Raw genomic sequence first — 26,390 nt, 5'->3', positions numbered from 1 at the left:
TCGACGAATCCAAATCCCACAGCATTAATTGCATAAAACGTCATCTGCCAAGCTATTACAGGAGTCTTGGCACAAATAGTTACACCAGGAACCCCTCGGGCGCTGTTCCCTGAAACTGACAAGTCTTACTTAATAGTGCTTTGAGTTATATTCCGTTATTTAGGAAATAGCGTATTAATTAAACTGGTAAAACTGAGGGTTAATATCTCAGACTAGGGCTTTTTTTTCTTTCTATTTTTCTGCTTGCCACCTAGTTCTGAATCAAACATGATCCATCAAGGTAGCTGCACCTAATGACGTGGAGAATAATTTAAAAACTGTATTCAAAGATCGATATGGAAAGCTTCTACATAAATAGGTTAATGTTTCACATTCGGCTGTAAAATCGTAAACGACTCGAAACAAACGATACCTAAAGGTAGGTAACTGCCGTATCCATCCAGAAGAATTATCTTATTTAAGTAAAGGTTTCTCTCATTTTATTTACTCTCAGCAAAATGTATAATGTAGGTAGAGAAAGTAAGTAAATTGAAAAAGATTACTCAACTGCTGCATTTGGAAGACTAACAACCACTGAAGACTCGGAAATAGCTGCAATGCACACAGCAAGCGAGTTTGCTTCGTAAACATTTGTGCTCAGATGTACGATATCACTGCAGCCGGCCAAGATAAGTGGCCATATTGGACACTAAACTTCATATTATGTATCTCTAAACTTGCAGAGAGTTGAACTGACTTCCTAAATTGGTCGAGTTAAGTTATTTATAAAGTTGAGTAGTGACGTTTTAAAGTATAGTTTTCGTTACCTTCTAAGTTTTGAGGATGATGATGACACTTTCTATTATTCCTGTTTCATTATTTTATGTATCTCTCTACAGTTTGTACCCAAGTTGATGGTTGCACCAAACTATAGTTTGAGCAGAGAGCTATAGTTTAAGCGCATTACGGGTATGGTTTGTATCTCACTCGCACCTATGCCGCCCGCTACCTAAAAATAAATGGTCTCCGCACTGGCACAGCCTCTCGTAATATTCTAAGCCGTCAATGTTAAGCAAGAACTACATACAAGATTCATGCCCTATTTTTGTCATAATATTATCAGCCATATGTAAAAGAGGTAGTTGGTACATACCTATAGATAGGCGACTAAAAGGAAATCAACCAAAATGAGCAGGGTACCTATACCCAACTATTATTACACTAGAAACAAACTAATAGCAAATTAAACTACAAGTAATAAAAAAATATATCTTAAGTAAGTAGTCATTTTTTAAGTGCGTGTAAAGGAACGCCGATGATTATCAATTGACAGTTTCTGTCAGTTGTCAATGTCAGTATGTCAGTCACTGAGTCAGTGTCACTTGCAAAATTGCGAATGTTTGTTGATATTCCGGTGAATTTGTGCGTTTTCTGTGAATAATTTACGTCATAAACAGTTGCTCCTGGATTTTATTTGGTCTTGCAATTTGGCTTTGATTATTATTACAAATTGTTACGATTGCAGCTACTCTTATTTTACAAACAAATGATTTCTATTTCAACTCATTCTGATTGCTCTCACGACTTTGTTGGTAAAGAACACCATATAAATTCAATAGCTATTATCTAGCGTATTATTGTTCACCTGTAACTATTAATATCAGTTTACGGTAAATATCTCTGAGTTCTAAAAATGTTTTCTGAGCGATTATAAATAATTTTACGTATTAATAGATTACGTTTCTATTCCCAGAAATGCGACGAAATTCTTGTTTTAATTGTGGCCTATCGTCATATAGAGTTAAACGCTACAAGCTGGGAGATATTGCAACAGAAATTCTTCAAAGACTACAGCAATGGCATCCAAATTGTCCGGTATTTAATGAATGCAACAATTATTATAGAAAATGAGTATTCTTAACATATATGACCTTACCATCTCCTTTCTAGTTAATCTCTGAAGACTTTGTTTGCAACAAATGCGTGATTGCTGTACAAAAAAGTTTGGATAAAACAGAGACAAGTCAACCACAGTTTGGTCACCAAAGAGTATGCTTCCAGTGTGGCCGATCTACATTGAGAATTAGGAGCAATGCTCTTCCAATAAATTCCCCAGAAAGATCTTTACTTGAAAGAAGAATTGCTCCACGACAGGTAAACACAATAATACTTTATTGGAATAGCTTTTCCCATTTTAGCATACATAAGATTTTATCTTGGCAGGAGGATTATGTATGGAAGAAGTTAGTATTCACACTATTCATCTGAAATTTAATAAATAATATCCAAAATTTTTTATAGCTTGCGCAAGAAGCTCGAGTATGCTACGCTTGCTGGGTTGCTCTAAGGAGAAGTATAAAAAGAGGTGCAATTGCTGATGCTAATAGACATGATAATATATATGAATATGGTGCATCAACCAGTGCTCAAGCTGCTGAGCAACCAGTGCCTAAGCAAGAAGAAGTTGTACCTAAGCAAGAAGAAACTGTACCACAGCAAGAAGAAATAGTACCACAGCAAGAAAAAATTGTACCGCAGCAAGAAGAAATAGTGCCACAAGTTTCACCGTCAATTTCATATGTCACAGAAAAATCTATTGTACCAGACAAAATGGTATTGCCCAATTATAGACGTGCAGCTGCAACCACTCGATGGTGTTTCTATCCAAACTGCATACATTCAGAAAGACTACGAGTGCCAAAATCAATTAGATTAAGAATGTTGTCTGATTTCAAAATATATATTCCAACAACAGCCCGAATATGCACTGCACATATCAGATGTTATAATTGGGAAGGCTTACAGGATCAAAATAACTTTATCTCAACATTCAATGTGAAACAAATTGAAAATATGTTAAATCTTATGAGTGAGCTGAGACACGGTTTTAAATTAGACTTTGAGAATATTGAAGAATGGAGCCCTCACTTGTGTCGGTATTGGTTGGGTTATACTCCAGAGGAAATATTGGAATTATTAAATCAATGTCCGTCGTTAACATCATTTCCTAAAGCAAAAACAATGCTTTGCATATATTTATTGAAATTACAAACAAGGGATACGAATTCTAGGCTAAGCTCTTTGCTTCAAATCCCAGTTGCCACGCTGGTACGTTATATGAAAAAGGCTCGTCAGGTTTTGAGCAATAGGTTTGCGCCTCATCACCCAGAATTGTAGGTCTACTATAATCCTAGATGCTATGGCTCCATGAGGCTATTTACGTTTGGAGCAAAATTACAATTGGGAAGGATTCAGGAATATTATCTAGTCATATTTATGCCAGGTTTATTTGGAAATAACGAAAAAGCTACTGTGATTGCAGAATACGCCATATGTAAAAAATATTTATTATTTACCTATAATAAAGTAGATAGGCGCCGTCTCCATAAAATATATTTTTTTTAACATTATCAAATGGATGTGGCCATAGTTAATATAAAACATGTAAATTCTCAGTGTAGGAGATGGGTAAATCAAATAGGAGTAGATTCCTATATGTAATTTTTTTTTAGAAATATGAGGTGATAAATAATATATGTACTATTGTATTCACGCACGTGACTGAGTTGATCGTTTTCAATTTATTTTTTATTGAGAGCATCTTAAATATTATCGGAACGATACCTACATATCTTCTAACTATCCAAAGAAACAGATACCTGAAATTAGAAAAACTAAATTAAATATAACTAATGAAGAATGAACATCAAAATCGTTTCAAATAAAAATGCAATCACCATTTTGAAACACGTGCACAGATAAATTGCTGAATTTGCTGAGTTTCTACTTTTCTTTAAAAGTTGTACGACACAGTTTTTAGTTCGAATACTTTTTATTTGGAAGTCGTTTTCAATGTTATAGTTTTGTTTGCGACATATTATTTATTTGGTCCTTAGTTTTATGTGTTTGTTTGTGTATCTATCCTGTAAGTAGCTATGTAATCCAACTTCAGACAGAATTGAAATTATTAAGTGTATAATTCAAGAAAAAGCTACCTATAATATTTGAGTCTTCAAATAAATTATTGTCACAACGTTCAATGTTTATATTTTTATTTTATTTAGTATTTTTGGGTCAGTGGGTCGTCTTTTGTCGATATTTTCGAGACCCTGGCTAGAGCTCTTTCACACATGCAGATTTTCCCGCGCGTACTGACCATAATGTCTGTCGCACGTACGTACATGCTTTGTCTTTGCCCAAATTGGTTGTTGTAAAAGTTGTAAAATATGTCGATGAATTTCATACTTTTCACCGTTTCAGCCCTAGAATGTCCAGTTTAAGATGTGATCCTTAACAGTTAAAAATTCACATAATATTTTTAACGGGAATTATCTTGTACCTATCTTCAAATGCATAGGTAACAATAATAAGCTACACTTGTCCCGATTGAAAAGTCTTGAATACCTCTACACCTTCAAATAATCTTTCACGTTCTGTAGTTGGCATGACGCTGGCTCCGAACGGATACCTTTTGTGATGCTAAAAGTTGGTTGTAAAGAAAACTTGAAGTTTGTCGAGAGTTCACGAGTATTTGTAACGCGATCCTCGACGTTTGGAGCGTCAGTTATTTGTAGAAAGCTTTGTAAACATTGTAGATCTCGCGAGAATAGAAGACGTGGAAAGAAAAATAGGGTTAGATTCAAAGCGAGCTAGTGGAACTATAGTGGGAGTTGTGTAATGTTACTGAAGTTAAATAGAGTTTATTTACCTAAGTACCTATGTAGGTACCTTAGGTATATGTGAAGATCTCAGAATTACAGTAATCAAGATGGTCACTTTAAAGCAAAAAAACGACTGCAGTGATTTTAATTTTGTTTTGCATAAAATGTTTGGGGCCATAAAGACAGTTTGATGCTTTCTTCTGCCCTGTATGTAATTAAAATTCTTTGTGGGTAGGTACCTGACCTACCTATTTTCCTATTAGGGACCTATGTTTTTAGAAATTTTGTCATCTCAAATACGATTGCAAAGGTCAACCAACTGTTACAGTGTCAGAACTTAAGTTAATGTAAGTGAAATAGGTAGGTCCTCAAAATGTTACGTGAGAACCATCGCCATCTTTGTTTCGCAAACTAGCTCGCGTGGCGTCTTCATAAAAATGTATGCATTCACGTGTCACTAGACCACTATTTTATTATATTCCATAACAAAGAAAAGGTTCAATGTAAGCCATGAATAATTTATAAGTCTACGTAGCACAAATCCGATATGACGTAGGTAAACGAACCGAAAATTTTCGTGAATGGAAATACGTGGGCAATAAAATATACCTGCAGAATTTAGAAATAGAGAAAATTTAATTGAATGTAAACATTGTTTTATGCTAGCGAAGCTAAATATTTTGATGGAATTTAAAACAGGCCCGCCAACTTTAATCTACCTAATAATTGTAGGTAAAGTTTATGCACAGAACGTCAGTAACTTTAATTTTAATAATAAAATTGTAGGTGTCCTATTAGTGTTCAGTAAAAAAAAAAACAAGATTCAGAACCTACATCATTTAATTTCAAGAACTTTGGGCCCATCAAATCTGCTCTAATATTGAAAGTGGAAAGGAAAATTCCTACTTCAAATATTTCTGCTAATGATATTCCTATATATGTATAGGTAACTACTATCTATCATTAAACCATCCTACAAGCATCTAATTTTAGACCGAAATGTAGGTAGCTGAAATTAAGTAAATACTGACTCCCACTTCTCTATAGTTTGGAATTTCGGATAGGTAAGTAAGTAGGTATTCCCAGTAGAGATTAATTAAAGTTAGTTAATTAAACGCCTATAACATAAATACAGCAGTGTTTCATCGTTAACAGTAGCTTCGTTTGTGAGTTCAAGTCTTAGGACTTTATTCTCAATGATACATTAATTAGGTACTTAACTCTTTTTCTACAGGTAACGATAATTCTAAAGACTGCATTTACAGAAAAATATGAGAAAAAAATTAAGGAGGGGAATACTTAGGTACCTACTTAGAAGTATCTTTCTACTATGCTTTAATTAAACAGGATTTTATTTGTCCGTTCTCAATTTATAGTGAACACAAATAAAAGTAATTACCACCAACCACAGTGCAACCCGTCAAAATGTGAAGTGCCAAAACCTTTTCACAGTTACATTGCTCAGTTGACTCTAACGAAGAAATTCACAAACATTTCGAGGCTAATCCTTATCGTCAAATGCACTGCAACCTCTCTTCATACGGATAGTCGCTCACAAAAGGATTTCAGTGTGGCCCACGGGGATTACGAACAAAACTGGGTACGTTGAGCTTTATGCTGGCTACGTACTTTATGCATTCAAAGGTATGATAACCACCTTTGGTTTAGGTACTCTTTTACAAAGGACTTCTAGATTATACTAGATTATAGTGGTTGTCTGGTTGACTTTGTTCTGTATTTGAAATGTTTATTTAGGTATTTGTTCTTTTTGGAGTCATTGTTTTGGAGTAGGTATATTTGATGTTTGTTTTTCTATAAATGTTTATGTACCTGGGTTCAGTTATATAGCTAAGTGCCTCAACAGCAGTACCTACGTAGGTAGGTAGGTAAATGGTAAAATATTTATCTATCATTTTTCTTTTTCACTAGTTACGTCAAACATCTCGCCTAAAAGACTGAAACATAGAAAAAAGCCTCGAATTATTGAGTGGAAATAGAAATAATCAATTTCCCCAACAAGTCCACCGCTGGGAACAAAGTTTCATTGTTTTATCTTTCAATACAATACTCGCGAGTCTTTAGGGAATAGAGACGTCGCTGTTATCAAGTGTTGGTTGTTCTCCGAATTGAAGAACGCCTTGGGTTATAGGTATCTAACTAAAGATTGGTATATATTCGCCATTTATTGTATTATTGTAAACGCCTATAGGTAAGCACTTACCTATACTTCACTATTTAGAACCTAATCTGTCTGTGCTTACGGCAATAAATAAATCATTTAGGTATATTTTACGGGCTCCACATTTTTTTATGTAGTGCAGCCGAGATGCTTTCATTATAGGTACCTATTCATTTAATAAATCAATCAGCTTAATCTTTATGTTCAGCAAAGTACGACGTATTTTTAAAGTACTAAGTAATATTCTGTGAATTTATAGATATAAATCTGGTGATAGACGAAGTCTTAGGCGATTATCACACTGCCCCGCATGATGCAGCGTAGTGCGTGGATGCGTTTTTTTCCGTTGTATGCGAAACACGCATAGTCCAACACACTGAAAATGCATCCACGCGCGTTCATGCGGATCAGGCACATACATGCGGAGAAACACGCACCCCCGCGCGTAGGTGCGGGGCGAGACGCAAGGTATGGCACACTGACTGAATCCCGCAGTGACGCGCGTGATTTTGAATGGGCGTGACGTGTATATTTGAAAATGGAACTCGATGAGAGCCGCTGTGCGTGAATTTACAAAACGCACCAACGCGCGTGAGTGCGTGAAAAACCCGCACGATGATGCAGATCTGCACTCCCGCAAGAACGAACGTAGGTGCGTCGACACGCAAGATGTAGAGTGATGCGGGGCAGTGTGAAGATCACCTTAGTAAGAACCTAGGCTTTTGGAACAGAATCCTAAAAGCTGGTTCAACGAAACAAAATATGAAATGAGCACCATCTAGCGGACGTAGAATTACCTAAAAGCCCTTATGCCATCTAGCGGTTTGCACTGGTACCAGTAGTAATCAAGTTAAGAAATTCAACTGCATTCTGACTCTGGAAAGGTCTCATACGTGGAATAGTCTCAAGAGTATGGTTCAAAACCTACATAGGTAGTATCTACCTAAGTCCTAACATTACCTTCACAGTACAGTCTGCCAGCTTAGTGGGGAGCTTTTGCTACCTACTACTAGATGGCGTAGTTCCGAGACACCAGCTAAACACCAATGACTTAAAAATAATAAAGTTTTTTTCAATTGTCCTAATAAATACAGAGAAATCCAGATTTTAAATAAGACTAAAAATAAGCTGTGATAAAATCAAATGAAAAAAATATATCGGTGTCGGGAGGACCTCGATATCTGATTTCAAGAAGCTTTCAAAACACGAAAATAGTAGACTTAGTATAAGTTTCAGTTACCGATGAGTAAAAATAAATACCAAACTGCAGTTTTTTTTTAATTTCTACATAATATTAAACTTGCTGTCATTACCGCTTAATATTTAAAAAGAATCTAAGTACTTACTTACATATAAAACATTATTTGATGGTAAGATATACCTACCTAAGCTATAGGTAAGGCACAGGTACCTATGTATATATATTTGTACATGATTGTAAGCATAATTTTCCTAATTGGTTACCTAAGCAAGAAAACCGTAAGTTCGTACCTACTTATTAACGTTAGCTACGCAATTAGCAATCTCGAGTAATAGATACTTCAACACCACTTCGCAAGCTACAGAAACTGCGACCTAAACCAGCAATTTAAATAAATAAACCACATCAAAGGCTCAATTAAGTGCGCCGCCATAGCTGCGCCCGCGCCGCCTCCCCGAGCCAACCAATGCTGGCGACGCTTTCTGACATAATGACATGCAAAATTACCCCTTTGAGCAAAAAGACCGCTCGCTAAATTATACCTCGCTTATGTACTAACTGGCTGTGGTGCAACTGTTATGTATTTAGGCTACTTATATACTATTTGTTGAATGTGAATTTGTGCGCTAGAATACAAAATCCATAGAATTTTACCTCCATTTTAATGATTGATAATATAATTATTACTTATTTTTAAGATAAATATATAAAATATATAATATCTATCAAATTAACACATAGATCGGACCTGTGATGGATCACTCAAAATATTTTCTAGCGCAGCAAAAAGGCGGCCTTGGTCAAGCATTGAATCATAAAGGTCCATAAAAAAGGATAGGTAATGGATATTCGTTATTAGCCATAACCTACCTAAAACATAGAGAATTAAGTAGGTTTACATCTATTCGTCTACGAAAATAGTATAAGCAAAGAGGCCAAAAGATTTATTTTATAACCCATCTTTCAATTTACATGAAGGATACAAATCTTCGGAGCTCGTCCGTTAGACATATGACAGGTTAGTATTAAATAACTGTTTAGTGGGTTAATATTTCAGTCTGGCACGAGAGTGGCGTCTGGTGAGTTTTGTAAATAGAACTCTTGGCACTGATTGGAAATATCTAGCTACTGGTATTTGATTCATGTAATATGAATGTCCCTAAGGAATTTGGTGCCGGTGAGCTAGGTAATATTTCCATATGTAAAACGAAAGGCCAGCCAAACTTTCAAACTAAGCTGGCACTTCCGAAAAAAATTGTTATGATTGTTGTTGTTGTTGTTTGCAAATAGTTCAAATACGGCCTTAAATTGTATACCAAGCTCTCAGTTTCTTGTACGCCTTCCTACAAGTACTCCATGACCATCCAGACAAAATGCCTTGTTGAATTTTAAAACTACCTATCAAGATGATGACTATGTGACTCACGATTGAGACTCATACTAACTTAGCTACACAAAAGTCTATAATTACCACATAAAGATGTGAACTTCGTCCAAGGTTTACTGTTTACGTCATTTCCTTTGGACTATGCCCGTGGAAACCTGATGAGTGACAATGACTGGCCAACTTTGGTAGCTAAACATTGGTGTTTAGGCTAATGATCGATATTTTAATTGGAGACTATTATTGCGTACAAAACTGTATTGGGTCTCTCGAGGATTCACATTTGGTGTTAATGACATAGTTTTTTACACCAGTTGACTTCGTCTTCTTCCTGCCCTGTTCCCTGGTTATTTGACGTCGGCACGATGTGTTTCTTTCTTTCATTTCTCTCTATCAGACTACGTACTAACATCCACTCACTACTTATGGTTTTACACTGGTTGACATGCGAGTTTTCTATAGGCCTGTTTACTTAAACCTAGGTTAATGTCTCTTTCAATTTGCTATTCATCCACATTTTGTCTATCAAAGGTACTTTTATAAATTACTTTCCTTATAAAGTGTTCCTTAATTCAAAAACTTAACGTCTCACGCTCAAGAGACAGTAGCCTTAAGCTCAAAAAGTCCTCATTAGTCCCCACGACTAGTCCTCATCTCAGCCTGAGGCAAATTGCTTCGTAATTGTGTCCACAAATGACATGTATCGGTCGGAATGTCATTTTGTAAATTGGTGTTCGTTATTATAAGAGGTAAGTGGAGGGAATCACGCAGTGTTAGGAATGTCGACGTTAATTTTACGTATGTCTCATTAGATGTAGCTTTGTGGGTTATTTTGTGTAGTTATTGGTGAACCGATAGTGTATAGAAGGTAAAGGTGCAGACTTTTTCAAAAATATATGAAAGTGCTGCGGCTGCTGGGTAGTTCGAAACAGTAAGGTAAGGTATGTTTAGCCAGTAAAAGTCTGACACTGCACCAACACCGGTATTTGATGATTTAAAACAAAAAATAAATAGAGATAACGTAGGTTGGTAAGGTACCCAAACAACTATAATTAGATATATGAACTTACATTTATAATATGTCTACATTGTTACATAACTACACATTTCTATTTATATCCTACATTAGGCAGCCAGGTAGTTCTTATCTCATAAAAACAGCAGACAAAACTAGTCACGATACAGCACAGCACAAAACAAAACAAAAACATGATTAATTAAACGCCAAAATAAATAAAGATAAAAACATCGACAACGTAGCTGTCGATAAAAAAGATAATTTTGTTCCTAATGAAATCACTTCACTATGACATGGCCTAAAACTTAAACTGGCGTTCACTAAAATAACCAACGTAACTTGATACCTTTTAGTAGCGTTACTTGGAAAGAAAAGTGATAAACATGAGTCAATATTGACTTAATACAATTTAGTTCGTTCAACTGCCGTAGATCAAAATATATTAGGCACTTTGTAATTAATCATTAGAGCGGATTTAGACGTGACCTTTGAAACACTTTTACTGAGTTGATTAGAATCGGTAAGTTTACATGTCAAGTTTTAAGTAGTCAGTGTGAAAAATCCGGTTAGACTCGAAGCCGACCCCGACATGGTTGGAAACAAGGCTAGGCGAATGATGAGTGCGAAAGAATTGGCATGTCAACATGTAGAAAAAAAGATCATATATCACATAAGAGATTGGTACAGAAAGAACCCTGGCAGATATCCAGCAAAAACTAGACTGGAAATGATTAAATTTAGATTTAAGGCCTAGTTATTTTTGTTAGTGCTATTGAACGATTTACGACTTTAGTTCCACGTGACAGTTTTTTCTACTTTCTTCAAAAGTTAGTACTAGACGGCATACTTTAATTAAAAGTACCAAAATTAAAAACCAAGTACAATACACGCTGAATCATCGAACAATTATTTTCAAACACCCCAATCTTACCCTTTGATAGTTCGACAAAATATCGACTTTCACTGTATCGTAATTATACCTCACTGTGCTATTGTTACCGACTTCGTCAGACAGGTCGACGCCAACAATTGAAAGTAAAACAGTTTCTAAGAATCCACAACCTTACTATCATCGTGGACTACTACGAATCCATTTTTTACTGCAATCAAGTGTACGGTATTATGTCTTTTGTTGAATTAATTGCGATCGAATAGCAGCCCTATTACTAACATAATGAATAGGACTGTTTGTTTTTATTTTAGGTGCCGCCAGCCTGTCTGATACATCTACGAAATCCTTTACCTTCATTATGGTTTAGGTAACCTTAAAAATACTCAGGTAATAATTAAGAAACCTAAAAATCCGGGATATTTTTAACACTGTAGGTAATTAACATACACACAAAAAACAGGATTGATTGCCTAAATGCTATAGAAATCGGAAACAATACTTCAAACAGATTTCAGTGAGTAAGTATTTACGTAATTGACTCTAGGTAAAGTTCAACAAACGAATTCTGCACAACTAGGTAATTCGGGAAAAATTGGACTCGCATTTGCATAAGAATTTACTTTTTTCAGATACTGAAATATTAATTGGATATTCACCTTACGTTAATTAGCATTCAATGTAAACAAACATGGGTACTCTCGAAGGAAATATTAATTGTAAGTAGGTACTATGTCGAATTAGATTAACTTAGTATGAACTTTGATTAAGTAGGAACTTTGAGATGAATAAATAAATAAATAAATATTTAAATTCAAAGTTATTTCGTACACGAGTTTAAATAGAATTGCTCTGAAATATTTTTTATGCATTTTTTTTTAAGTTTAACCTTAGCGACCATATTATCCGCCTCAGTCAATCGCATTTTATAAAATTTCTATACAAATCTTAATTGCCTGGAACAAAAAATAAGCATAGAAATTTTGTCTGAGGTCAGCAATCAAATGCAACTTGCACGAGCTCTTGTAAACTGGGTAGGTTAGGAGGCGATTCAGATTTATGGAGATCAGAAAAGCAAAGGGGAATGTCTTTTAATAAGTAGTAGATAAAGGAATCTATATTATTCCCAATTAAATAAGTATATAGTAGGCAGTGCAGTGTCCTGTGCAGTGGCATGGCATAGGATCACTTAAGGAAAAGAAGACAAAAAGTACCTAAAGGAAATGTCACCTCTGGTTTATCTTATTATTTAATTACTTCTAACTTAGATAACATCATAATACATCTTCAAACTTGGCCTGAAATCAACTGAAATTACAGGAAAACTTGAGGAACTCAACGTTTTATAGCTGTTAAGCCAATAATGAAATAGTTCCTTTATTAATTCTTATTCTTTGAGCTGATGACGTTTGTAATTGATGCGTGTGTATGTCACAGATTAGAGATTCTTTAGGTGGCTGTCCACCAAAATTAGAATAAAAGTAAATTTTCAAAGTCATAAATAATTAAAATTATTTAATTTGTAAAAGGATCTCAGTTCTTTGTAAGTAGGTAACTTATCTATTTTTACCAGCACCTACTTGAGCGATCCCTCGATAATTATTAGATACACTTTCTTATCAGACCACGTTACTAAATAGTCCCGTATTTTTTAAAGGCGAGTAGGGACGAAGGCAACATTTGAGGAAAATGATCTGTTCCTAGACAAGATGCGGTAGTCAGTTAAATTATAAGCCAGATTGGTACCCATTGATTGCTATTTGCATGCAAATCACATTGTTAGCTAGAAACATGAATACTTCGAAGAATCAAATCTAATAGGCTTTAATTACTAATGTGCATCTGCGATTGTTCTTCCAACACATTTTGTTGGTTGCGTAGTGCAGTGCTTAGATCTTCATCGAGTGTGGTAGTGAAATATATCTATACTAATATTATAAAGAAGGAAACTTTGTTTATTTGGTTGTAATGGATAAACTCAAAAACTACTGGGCCGATTTTAAATATTCTTTCACCATTAGAAAGCTATATTTTCTGCGAGTACCTAACATAGGCTATATTTTATCTCAGTGCGGGCAGTAACTCCCACGGGACGCGGGTGAAACCGCGGGAAAACGGCTAGTTACTTATATTAAAGTACCTGTTCCGTAATATTTTATTAATTTAATACAAGCTTCTACCTTAGCACTATCTCCTGTTCTGCTGGAATTGCTAAACTAGGTATTAAGTACCTACCTACAGTTTTCGCATTACAAATGCATACAAGAGTAATAATGACATCTTTTTAGGTAATTTGTAGTTGAACTGAGCTGGCAGAGACTCTTCAAACAATCTTTGGGATCTATAAAAAAATATCTAGTCTATTACTAGTACTTCGCCCACATTCAAAAAACTTCCGCGCTTTGCCAAAACCTATAATTAATATTATGATTAAAGTTCTATTAATAAATCTACCGACTGATCTATTTGCAGACCATCTCAGCAATTTGTGAAGGGATATCAGGTGTACAACTTTGTATTGTTAATCTAAAGAGTTTATTTGAGAGTTTCTTTGCGATCATCTCAGGAACTATAGGTTAAAAAAAAAAACGAACTAAAAAATAGGAAATAAATTTTAATGAATTTGAATTAAGAAAACAGTGTTAAAAATTTCAATGAATATAAATTAATAATGTGGGATTGAATGTTTCAGAATGATTGAGATGTGTGTAAGATGATGGACGTTTCTAAACGAATGAGTGGGAGTAAGAGGGAATGAATGAATGAGAGTGAGAGATTGGTTTAAAATTTGTATTTAAAGATGGAAGAGTTAACATATAGACGATGTACCTAACGATTTTAAGTAAAAAAATAGTAATAAACAGTTTAGATTGAAATTCAACGGTTATTATTTAATTACGCAAGTATTCCACGAACCCTGATCCCCACAGTTTTGGGGGCTCGTCCGGGATCAGTGCTGTGGATACGATTCGTACCGACGAACAAAGACGCCACGTGGAACGCCATTACGCCTCTGCACGCCGCACCGGTTTCCTTCGAAAATTACTACGACGACGACGACTAACGAAAACTACGACGCTACGACTACGACGATTTCAAGAGGATGTCGAAGGATACTGATGCCGGTGGTTCACCAGACCACGAGCAGCTCTGGTACACCAAGGACGCCGTTCCATCGTTCAGCGGGCAGGACAAGACGTACCCCGTCTCGAAATGGATTCAAGATATCGAGGATAATAAAGACATATTCCAGTGGTCACCAATACAACAGCTCATCGTCGCCAGGCGCTCGCTTACTGGTACAGCCGCGCTCTGGTTCCGAGCCGAAAAAACCTTCAAGACATGGGACGAGTTGAAAACGGCTATCTCAAAGGAATTTCCTGACACGTTGGATCAAAAAACAGTGCATGAATTAATGAGTGCGCGTAGAAAAAAACCCAGTGAGTCCCTATTAGAGTACCTATATACAATGAAGGAATTAGGAAAACGTGGTAAAATGCCGGACTATATCGCCATCCGCTACATTGTAGACGGGATACCTGACTTAGAGAGTAACAAAATCATGCTTTACGGTGTTACGACATATCCAGATCTAAAAGAAAAGTTTAAAATTTATGAGATGGTGAAAGAAAAAATGAAGGCGAGAACATTGAGTGTGCGCAGTAAGCCTCAAGCGGTGAGTCACAATGATTATCATAAGCCATTTCAACCAAGATGTTACAGCTGCGGCGATCGAAGCCACATGTCAGACCAGTGCCCGAATAGCAGTAAAGGCAAGAAATGTTTCCATTGTAACGATTTTGGGCATATTTCGGTAGAATGTCCGAATAAGAAGCATGCAACGCCTTCAAAAACATTCATGCAATCAAGAAAAGATGGCGGCGGCGGTGAACGAACAACCCGAACAACTGAACGGCACGAATATCCACGGAGTCGCCCGACACCGGACGCAGCTACGCGACTTCCGCCGAAGCAGACCTACTTCACGAGTGCGATTGAGAACGAGAGCGATCGCGATGAGATCGACGACGTCGTGCACGATGTTCATGTTGTCAACACGGGTATGAAGTGCGCCACGATTCATGATGAACGAAACGCAACGTATGACAGTGACAGCTCATCAAGTGACGTTATCGATCAAGATCAAGATGTCAATAATAACAACAACATAGCACTGTTTACATCGAAATCGCGCCAGAAACCGCTGAAAACGGTGGAAATATGCGGTAAAACAACAGATGCGCTGGTGGATTCGGGCAGCGATATCAATCTTATTACGGATGAGTGTCGTCGTCAACTAGGAATGAGTGTTAACGGTGATAGTGTTTCGGTCAGTGGTTTAGGTTTATCAGTGATAAAAACGAGTGGTTCGTGCACAGTGGACATTGTTATAGACAATAAGAAATACGAAAACGTTAAGTTTTATGTTATCTCGAAACGTGAAATGCCTTTTTGTATCATATTAGGCAATGATTTTTTACAAAGAGTGACAATGTGTATGAGTGGTAATTCTGTGTGGTTTGGTAGTAAAGATGACGAGTGGTTGAGCTGTATGTTGAGTGAGGCTTATGTGTGCTCTGATTTTCCTTCCACAGATCATATTAAAGATAACAAGGTGCGAAACAAAGTTCAACAGTTAGTTAAAAGTTACAAACCTCAGCAAGGTAAAGAATCTCCCATACAAATGAAGATTATTGTCAAGGATGATGTTCCTGTAGCACAACGTCCCCGAAGGATTTCATTGAAAGAACAACAAGGGGTAGAAACACAAGTTAAAGAATGGTTAGATAAAGGCATCGTTCGGGTAAGTCACTCTGAATATGCTACTCCCTTAGTACTTGTTTGGAAAAGGGATAGATCTGTGAGAAAATGTGTTTATCATACAAAATTGAAGCCAAAGGTTCGAGGTCCCTACAAATTTAGGAAAGTTAAAATGAAAGACCGTTACGATGTAGAAAAAGTATACTATGAAGGAAGAGACGAATGCCAGTTGGTTTTTCCCCTTAAGTTTTGTTTAAAAAATAACTTTATTTGTTTGATATTAAAGTTGTATAGTAATGTTTAGTACCTAAGATATTTTGTTTTGTTTAATTATAAGAAGATATTTTGTTTAATTAAAAGAAGAAACTGTGTTTAACTTTAAAAAGATTTTTTGTTTAACTTAAGCCTTAGGATGTAAAATGTTATGTTCACTTTGTGAAGTGTCTGAGGACAGACACTCCGTCAGGATGACCGAATGTGGGATTGAATGTTTCAGAATGATTGAGATGTGTGTAAGATGATGGACGTTTCTAAACGAATGAGTGGGAGTAAGAGGGAATGAATGAACGAGAGTGAGAGATTGGTTTAAAATTTGTATTTAAAGATGGAAGAGTTAACATATAGACGATGTACCTAACGATTTTAAGTAAAAAAATAGTAATAAACAGTTTAGATTGAAATTCAACGGTTATTATTTAATTACGCAAGTATTCCACGAACCCTGATCCCCACAATAATAGTGTGAATACAAAAAAAAAAATATTTAAAAAAAGCGTGGGGTGCATGGTGTCAATAGTTATAAATATTTTATTGACAGATATGAGTACAGTGATTTTCATTTCGATAATATCTTAAAAAGCACCCCACGCTTTTTTTGAATATTTTTTTTTTGTATTCACACTATTATTAATTTATATTCATTGAAATTTTTAACACTGTTTTCTTAATTTAAATTCATTAAAATTTATTTCCTATTTTTTAGTTCGTTTTTATATAAAAAGCGTGTTTTTTAGTTTTTTTAAACTATTATTTATTTTCTACTTTTTAGTTTGTTTTAAAACTATTATTTGTTTTGTAGAATTATAATTCTCTTTAGTATACAAAAAAATGTCAATATTAGAGAAAACGGCTAAAGATAATTATTGGAAATAAAAATGAACATCGAGTCCTGCCTTATCGACTGTAGAGAAAAATTCTAGAAAATTTTAATTAATTTTCTTACCTTATCGACTATAGATGAAAATTATATAAATTAACAAAGATCATATTTTGCAAATTGAATAGCCTAGAAGTCGGTGTCTAATGGATGTTACTAAGTTAATTTTGCCACCGACTTCTAGGCCGATGCACCTAAAATTAGTTTTTTTTTTTGCTTTTTAGTGTTTTGGGAACTCGGTTTAATTTTTTTGTAAAAAGGTTATTTATTTAAAGCTTTTCAGTGATACGAATAGTTGTCACTATCCATACAAGTGGGAAATTCTCATCAATACAAAGAATATAAGTCCAAACGAGGTATTTTACATATTCAGTTGTCGAGTTCCCTTGACTTTCTCTGGTCTCCATCATCAGGTCAGCTCCAAACCTTCACTGTTGCATAGGTCTTGTCAATACGAATAATTTAAGCCCAAACACGAGGTAGTTTACATATTCAGTTGTCGAGTTCCCTCCATTTTCTCTGGTCTCCATCATCAGGTCAGCTCCAAACCTTCACTGTTGCATAGGTCTTGTCAATACGAATAATTTAAGCCCAAACACGAGGTAGTTTACATATTCAGTTGTCGAGTTCCCTCGACCCTCTCTGGTCTCCATCATCAGGTCAGCTCCAAATCTTCACAGTTGAATAGTGCTTTTAAGCGTACACCTAAGTGTCAAGTTTTTACCCTATAATGCCTACAAGTTTTGAAGGTTGCCCTCGATTTCTCAGGGTTTCCATCATCAGATCCTGACCTGATGAATATGGGACCAACTGGCAGCTATTCCAAGTCGAACAAAAAAAGAATCACGTAAATCGGTCTATAAACCTCGGAGTAATCGATGTGTATGTGTAACCTCCTCCTTTTTGGGAAGTCGGTTAAAATGGAATAATTTTATCAAATTAGTGTATTGTCATCGGTCCTCAATAAATCTACAAAGTTTGAACGAAATCTGGCCGTTTAAAGTGGGTCAAAATCGCGCCCAAAGAAGTCGGTTACAAACAAACATACAGGTGAAGCTAATAAAAAGCGTGTAATATTTCAATTTTAGACACTTATGCTACTTTTTATTCGGAGTTAGTCAACAAAAAATATTTTGAGTGCTGATAAAAATAAACAATACGTTATAAGCTAGCAAAATTGTTGCGGTTGCTTTATTCAACAACCAATTAACTCATCACATTACCGTCTCGCACTTAACAGCATACCTAATAATAACCGCATTCTTTTAAAGTATTGCATTTAAATTAACAAATAACTGCCAGACACATCTATTATTTCTTCAAATGAAATGATTTTAATATGTGTTGTATTGTCTGACAGAAATGAACAGAAAGATTTGAAGAAATCATAGCGTATCATTTCAGCGAAAAGGCTCTATAGGTAAACCAGTGTGCGAACGCCTTAGTGAACAGTTTTTGTAATCCAAAAGTACATAAATATTTTTTCCAGCCAAGGAGTCACAAATATGTAAATAACAATATCCTTAAAAAACAGCAGAAGCGACAGGTAATGATTAAACCTATTAACAACTTCAATTGGCGTACAAAATTTACATTTACACATTTATAACATGAAGAATGACAGACAACGGATACACCCAATTCTGACAGATTGCGTGTGTTCAGTGTTTATACTTATGATGACGTCATTGAGCCTCTCGCACTTGACCGGTTAGTGGAAAGCATTGCTGAAGGTCGTTCGAGGAACGATTAGAATCTAACCTATATGCTGTAGCCTCATTACATGACCTGGGGTGAACTCGCGTGACCGTAGGAGTATAATCATTAGTTTAACCTAGGTAGGTGGTTTGTAGAATAAATGGTGTAATGCAAATTGGGGGGTTTGTTGCTCAAGAATTTCTTCCTAGTAAAAAACATAGGAAGAAAAAGGCTTAGATTCAAGACTGCTGATTTTTTAGCTACGTAGTTTATAGGTACGAAATTAAGAACTAGACGCTTACTGTCGAGACTGGTGGACTCGATCCAAAGATCGGGAAGTGTGGAAGCGAGACGGGGAGGCCTTTGCCCAGCAGTGGGACATTAAAGGCTAGTAATAATAATATTATAGGTGTCAAAATTTTGATATTTATTTGAATGTATTCTTTGGGTTACCATCAAATAACGTATGTAATTAAAGAAAGGTAATAAAATGATAATTGTGGTGCACATATATCATTAGGAATAACCCACTGCGACCTATTCGACTCTTCCATGAACTAGTGATAATTAATTGATAATTAATTATGATTCACGTACCTACCATACCTATCTTATCAATAAAATTCAAAGAAACATTTTTAATGTCTTTCTTTTATTATTGATATAGCGCCAACCATAAAAGAACAAGAAATTAATACTTATGTTTTATAATTTTATGATTAATTGCTGGTTGACTGGTTACATCCTTGGCAGTCGTTACGGGTAGTCAGAAGCCAGTAAGTCTGACACCAGTCTAACCAAGGGGTATCGGGTTGCCCGGGTAACTGGGTTGAGGAGGTCAGATAGGCAGTCGCTTCTTGTAAAGCACTGGTACTCAGCTGAATCCGGTTAGACTGGAAGCCGACCCCAACATAGTTTGGGAAAAGGCTCGGAGGATGATGCTGGTTGACTGGTTGACCACTTTTCAATCCAAAGGTCCAGCAAAGAGGTTTTACATGTTGCGAGACAAGTTCAAGTTTAATCGATTCTTGTTTACCTATAGGTATCTACATAAGTATAGTTTGAGGAAACTAATTAACACAATAATCGCACTTAAATAAGATGTATCACCATACAATACTCAGAAGTGACTGCTTCATTCTATCTGTCATAGAAAATCTTCTATGTATATTTTGCGGTTTTGGTCATCCTTACAATTTATAAAAGAAATACATATTTATAAAAGATTGCTTCTTACCTCATTCTTAAACTACCTAATGAAGTCATGACAGACAATAATAATTGATGTTCTTTTAGAACAAGATTTTGATTAGATACAAAAAACAGCTTTATTTATATAATAGATATTTTAATTATTATATTTCACATTAAATAATAAAAAGCCAGACACCCGGTTTGAAAAAAGAACAAAAGATGACATTTAATATTCAAATGAGGTTGCCAATCAAATCGATTACATTAGATTCTTGTTACAGGTCCTATTATTTTTTATTATCCTATTATTTTCCTATTGTTTTATTATTTATATATCCTATTATTTTTTTACACTACATAGTATTGTATTTGCGACAACCTTGCGTTGCAGCCTTGTAAGGCCTCTGCTTTGTCTTATTATCACCTCAGTAGCGACCTGCACGTCTTGGTATTTGGTGAGTTTTTACTTGATAAGATTTTAGATATATATATACTTCCCTGCCGATTTCGGCTATGGTGACTGCTTTCAGCTACCATTGAGAGAAGAGCTAGGATGATCAGCTCTTCTATGCGCCCTTTGATGGCTGCAGTACCCTATTTTATGTGTAAACGTGCGCGAGCATTGGCTGCACGTTAGGATACCGTCCACGTAGTTATAATGAATGGCTACTGGTGTTTTAGCCTTAAGAGCATCACGCTTCGCATCCAGTGCGGATTTCCTTTGCTCTTCGAAATCTTTGATCGCATTTTTAAGTAGGCCTCTCCATTCAGGGCGGCAAATGGCTTTTGTCTCCCAGTTCTGAGGATCAATGTTGCACCTTTTCATGTGTCTTTTCTGAACATCCTTGAAGCGTAAGAACTGGCCACCTTGTTTCCGTCTGCCGTTCTGGAGTTCAGAAAGAAGATGCGTTTGGCCACCCTATCATCATCCATGCGTAAAACATGACCGCACCATCTGAGCTGTCGCCGCATCAGGTACGCTTCTATGCCGCAGACATTCGCGCGTCGTAGCACTTCGGTATTTCTAATCCGATCCGACCATTTGATTTTCAGAATGTCTCTTATGCACTTTAGATGAAATCGGTCCAGCGCCCGTATATGTTTCCGATAGAGGACCCATGTTTCAGCCGAGTATAAAAGATTTGGGAGGACTATGGCCTTGTAAACGGAGATTTTGTCGAAAGCTTCAAATCATGTGTGTGTAAGACCTTGTCTCGTAATTTACCGAAAGCAGCTGATGCAGCGCCAATGCGATGGTTTATTTCGGCATCAAGGTCACACTTGGATGTAATTGTGCTGCCCAGATATTTGAAGGTATTCACTTGCTTCAGCTCAGTATCGCCAATGTTTACCTTGATAGGTTCTGTAGCTCCTTGAGAGTCGATTGCCATTACCTCAGTTTTCTTAACACTGATTTTTAGACCGAAACGACAACAGACTTCCTGAAGGTTAGTCATCAGGTTCTGGAGCTCTTGTGCAGAGTTGGCAACAAAACACAGATCATCAGCGTACATGATCTCCGTTATAAGAGCATGAGATACTTTAGTATATGCTTTTAATCTGGCCAGGTTGAAAAGTCCCCCATCAGTCCTGAAACGTATTTTGATTCCAGCAGAAGTTTGTTTGAGTGCTTCACTGACAACGACAGAAAGTAGAGAGCAAACAGTGTTGGCGCAAGCACACAACCTTGTTTGACCCCACAGGTGACAGGAAAGAACTCTGACTGGTCACCATTATAGGTAACACAGCAGGTCATCTCGTCGTGCAGAAGGCGAATCATTCTCACAAACTTCTCAGGACAACCTAATTTTGCCAGTAAAGTCCAGAGGGCTTCCCTCGGCACGCAGTCAAAAGCTTTTCTAAGTCCACGAAGCACATACACAAAGGTTGGCCTTGTTCTCGGCTTTTTCCTGGAGTTGCCTGATGGAAAAGATGGCTTCGCCGGTGCCCTGTTAGGTCGAAACCCAAACTGAGTCTCTGGCAATATGGCTTCGGAGACTGGTAAAAGCCGGTTGAGAAGAACTCTGGCAAATATCTTCCCAGGGACAGAGAGGAGCGATATACCCCGGTAGGAGTTGCAGTCGGAACGGTCTCCTTTGTTTTATACAGTGTCTGTATACGGGATATTTTAAATTCAGGTGGTATTGTTTCCTCGTTCCAAATGCGATAAAAATTTGCCAGATGTAAGTATGAAGTTGCTCCCTCCGTATTTCAGCAGTTCTCCGGCGATGTTATCAACGCCAACTGCTTTTTATTCCTGCTCTTTGATGGCTTGAACAACTTCAGCAAAAGTTAGTGGTTCAGCAAGCGACTCATTCGGCGGCAGAGGATGAATACGCTTTATATGCTCAAGATCTGCTGATCGATCTACATTGAGCAGGTGGTTAAAGTGCTCTGCCCAACGATCAAGTATATCCTGCTTAGCAGTGAGCTTTTGGGAACCATCTAGGGATCTTAATGGAGTGCAGTTTTTTATGGAAACGCCAATCAACTTACGCATTTCTTCATAGAAAGCGCCTAGTTGGTGGGTATCTGCAAGCCACTGTATCTTTTTTGCCTTTTCAAGCCACCATCTATCTTTCATCTTCCTCGTTAATTTCCTTAAGGAATCACCACTACTTCGGACTTCTTGACTGGATTTATGATTTCCTTCATTACGCTTTATGAGTACACGATGCTGTTTGAATGCTTCAGTTAGGGCCCTATCATTCTGGTCAAACCAGTCCTCGTTGTTTCGTTTTCTGTATCCTATGGTTTCCGTAGCCACAGTCAGTACGGTGGATGAGATCTGTTTCCATTTTGATATTAAGTCACCTTGCTGGGCATCAAACACATCTAGCGCATCTGTTAGGCCTTTCTGGTATTTTTCTTGAAGATCTTTACAATCCAGTCGATCTAAGTTGAGAGATATTGGTTTAGCCCTGCAGGGTCTTCGTGGTTCACGAAGGCGGAGTCTCAACTTAGTTACCAAAAGCCTGTGGTCTGTCCAGCAGTGCGCGCCGCGCATAACGCGTGTGATATGCACCTGGGAGATGTCCCTTCGTCGTGTTATCGCGTAATCGAGGAGGTGCCAGTGTTTAGAACGCGGGTGCATCCAGGTGGTTTTGAATTTGTCGCGAAGCCTAAACAGAGTGTTTGTGATGGTGAGGTCGAATTGGGCACAGAGTGTGAGTAGTAATTGTCCGTTACTATTCATATTGCCCACACCATTATTTCCAATCACGCCCGGCCACGACTCCGAATCTCTGCCAACCCTCGCGTTGAAATCGCCTAGCAGCAGTATTTGTTCGCTTGAACGTATGCTGGTAAGGCATTGGCTAAGTTCTTCATAAAACTGATCTTTGACACTGTCCTCGTTACTCATTGTTGGTGCGTATACGCTTATCACATTCAGGTAGTTGTCGTTTGGTAGGTGTAGGCGTAATGTGATAATGCGGTCCGAGATGTATTGTGGACATTCTGGCAGTTTTTTTACGATGGTGGATTTGATGGCAAACCCTACGCCAGCTAACCTTCGTTCACTTTGGGGCCTTCCTTTCCAGAAGAATGTATAACCACCGCCGATTTCCTCGAGTTCGCCTTGGTCAGCTAAGCGTGTTTCGCTTAAAGCTGCCACGTCTACATTGTATAGAGCAAGCTCACGTGCTACGACAGCAGTTTTACGCTCCGGGCAAAGGTTTCCGTCATTATCGATTAAAGTACGCACGTTCCATGCGCCAAATGTCATAAATGATGTTTTTATCTTATTTTTCTTGTTACGTCGACCGCGAGTAATGGGGTGCCTAAGCAGCCGCGGTTGCTACTCCCCCAATTTGACGGGACAAGCATTTTTTTAGGACACCTTTTCTAGCCCCCTCCCCGGCTGAGCGGGGGAAGCAGTGCCTCCCTAAATAGGGCTGCTTCATCACCTAAGGTGCTGCCCAATCCACACTGTTGTCCCAAGTGCAGTGCAGAAACGACCACTCTCCTTAGGCTGCCATACGTGCAGGCTTCAGACAAAGCCGGGTGTGCACCACCACCCAACCTCTCTACTTCAGCCCATCGCCGCAGGTCTTTTATCAGGATCCAGTAAGCAGAAGCAGTCAGTTGCGCGTGAAATATTTAAGTGCGTAAGTGTTTGCGCAGACACAGACGCACTCTCTCGTCCTCCACCCTCTATTCCCAGTGGAACGGAGAGCCGCCACGACTGGAGAAGGTTTTGGATGCAGTGAATGGCCGACGAGCACTTTTGACCTCTGACGTCGCCCTAAGCCTATCACAAGACTTCACTGCCCCGCCGAATCCGCCACTACCGGTTGCCTATCAGCGTTGGTGTGCCATCTTCGCCGGGGCAGATTCTACGCATAAAGCGGGAGGTATCCGCAGCTAGTGGCTACTAGAGCCTGCTCTCGCACACGTCGGCGGTGACTGCCGCGCTACTGACGGCGCTCGCCGCCGTGCCCGGCACTGTGCACGACACTGTGGCGCCCTCCAGCGGACGCGCGCACGGATTTTAGATACTTTCGTAAATAATAAAAAAATTGTTAGGGAAGCCACATTTCCGACTCTGTATGACTCTGTAGGTATAGGTGTAAAATTTGAAAAAAATATGGCGATTATTTAGTATAATAAGGACTACATTACTTTTATTTCCTAATAACTTCAAAATAGTGCAACATAGGTACCATAAAACATTTTAAATAATTTACATACATGTGATAAATAATTGCACATTAGCATATTTTCAATACACAAGAATTTTGTGTATGTATTTTTATCCTAAAGGCTATGAACAAGATTAAAGTATATTTTTCATATTCACATACGCGGATATTTACGTAGAACATCGTGTTATATTTGACTATGGTATCATGTATTTAAATTTTACCTTGATCTTTTAATGGACTGACCGTTCTTGACATTGTTGGCATTCTCTCGATCAGATTCGAAGATAGAAGGTTGAACAATTTTTGTATTGTACTCGACTAGGTGTTTCCCGTGGTTTCATCCGCTTACTGGGAAAATTTAACATGACGGATGGATGAAAATTAGTTTTTTCATTTCTCGGATATTTTTTTCTCATATTTAGATGAGTAATTTGAAAACAAAAGTATATCTAACTTGCAAAAAAAAACTATGCGACTTTATTTAATTAGGATTTTGTTATTTTCAGTACTTAAAGAATGTACCAATATTTTCTTCAAAACCCTTGAAGTCTCTATTTTATTTTCTTAAATTAAAAGAACCTTCTTCATATTAGGATAAACTCAAATAGGTACCATACAATGTCTTAAAAATAAAATAAACGGCTTCTAGATTATTATTATATTATTAGCATTACAAAAGCTATGGCTGGACAAGGTATTTCTTTTTGTGCGAGAGCAACCCAACTAGTTTGACTGTCGGTTGCCATGCGTTATTGATATTAAAAAACCAAAGAACCTGTCTGTCCTAATTTAAAAATAACCACAGACACCTACTCGACAATTCTTAAAAAAAAAACTCGTTTATAACGATGGTATATTTATATTGATTCTTTTTAGAATATGCAATTTTTCCTCCTAACAGGTATATTTGCATTGTTCAAAACAGTATTAGAAATATTAACCTACATAAAGTATATGATTAGTGAGTTTTACCAATTAATCTTATATTAACCAGTCACTCTGTTGTCCGTTATAATTTAATACAATAACTAAACTTAATTTAATAAAATATAGCAGACACAGAGAACCATTACATAAGTCTTATAATCATACTTTAATATATTTAAATATATGCTGTCAAATCTGGGTGCATTTGCGTATCAAAACCATTGTGGTGCGCTATACGCGTATATTAACGACCACGGATCGCTCCGGACCTGGAACACTATAAACTATAGGTAGTCGGTCAGACGAAAATAAATGAAGTGTATGTAGCGTGGGCGCCTCGTGTCGGTAGTGTTAAAGCGAAAGCCCAGACCGCTTCTCGTTTGCATTACGCAACAATCAGTCTAACAAACGTATAAACAGAAACACTGACAATAAGACCGGTTTTGGCGCCAATATTCGCTACTATTGTGGTCGGTCATTAAGATTACGGACGTGTGAGTGTAAAATTAATACGCCTATGTTAGTTCAGCTGCGATAACAAAAGGCGGACGACGTGTTTTAAAATTTCGAATCGGAAAAACCGCTTCTCCCGCGCGAAGTGTTGATAAAATTCAAATTTGACATTTCTATTCCATTTTCAACTTTTGACAGTTTAAGTGTTGTGAGTGTGTTTATGGCCAAATAGTTTTAAACCTTG

General features: G+C 37.1%; 2 protein-coding genes across 2 annotated transcripts; one reads left to right on the top strand and one right to left on the bottom strand.

Annotated features, from left to right (window-relative positions):
• Positions 1 to 1,346: 1,346 nt before the first annotated feature.
• On the top strand, positions 1,347 to 3,394 carry LOC110373231 (uncharacterized). Its single transcript, XM_021330444.3, has 4 exons — positions 1,347 to 1,649; positions 1,733 to 1,854; positions 1,930 to 2,133; positions 2,281 to 3,394. Exons 2-4 carry the CDS (start codon positions 1,735 to 1,737, stop codon positions 3,154 to 3,156), a joined length of 1,200 nt encoding a protein of 399 aa, XP_021186119.3. The 5' UTR covers positions 1,347 to 1,649; positions 1,733 to 1,734; the 3' UTR covers positions 3,157 to 3,394.
• Positions 3,395 to 22,371: 18,977 nt separating this feature from the next.
• Positions 22,372 to 23,847, bottom strand: LOC135117156 (uncharacterized). Its single transcript, XM_064035634.1, has one exon. It carries the CDS (start codon positions 23,845 to 23,847, stop codon positions 22,372 to 22,374), a length of 1,476 nt encoding a protein of 491 aa, XP_063891704.1.
• Between the last annotated feature and the right edge of the window lie 2,543 nt (positions 23,848 to 26,390).

This window comes from Helicoverpa armigera, chromosome 7 (genome assembly GCF_030705265.1).
Source record: "Helicoverpa armigera isolate CAAS_96S chromosome 7, ASM3070526v1, whole genome shotgun sequence".
Classification (NCBI taxonomy): domain Eukaryota; kingdom Metazoa; phylum Arthropoda; class Insecta; order Lepidoptera; family Noctuidae; genus Helicoverpa; species Helicoverpa armigera.
Note: the sequence above shows the minus strand (reverse complement) of the source record. Positions and strands in the feature narration are given on the sequence as shown.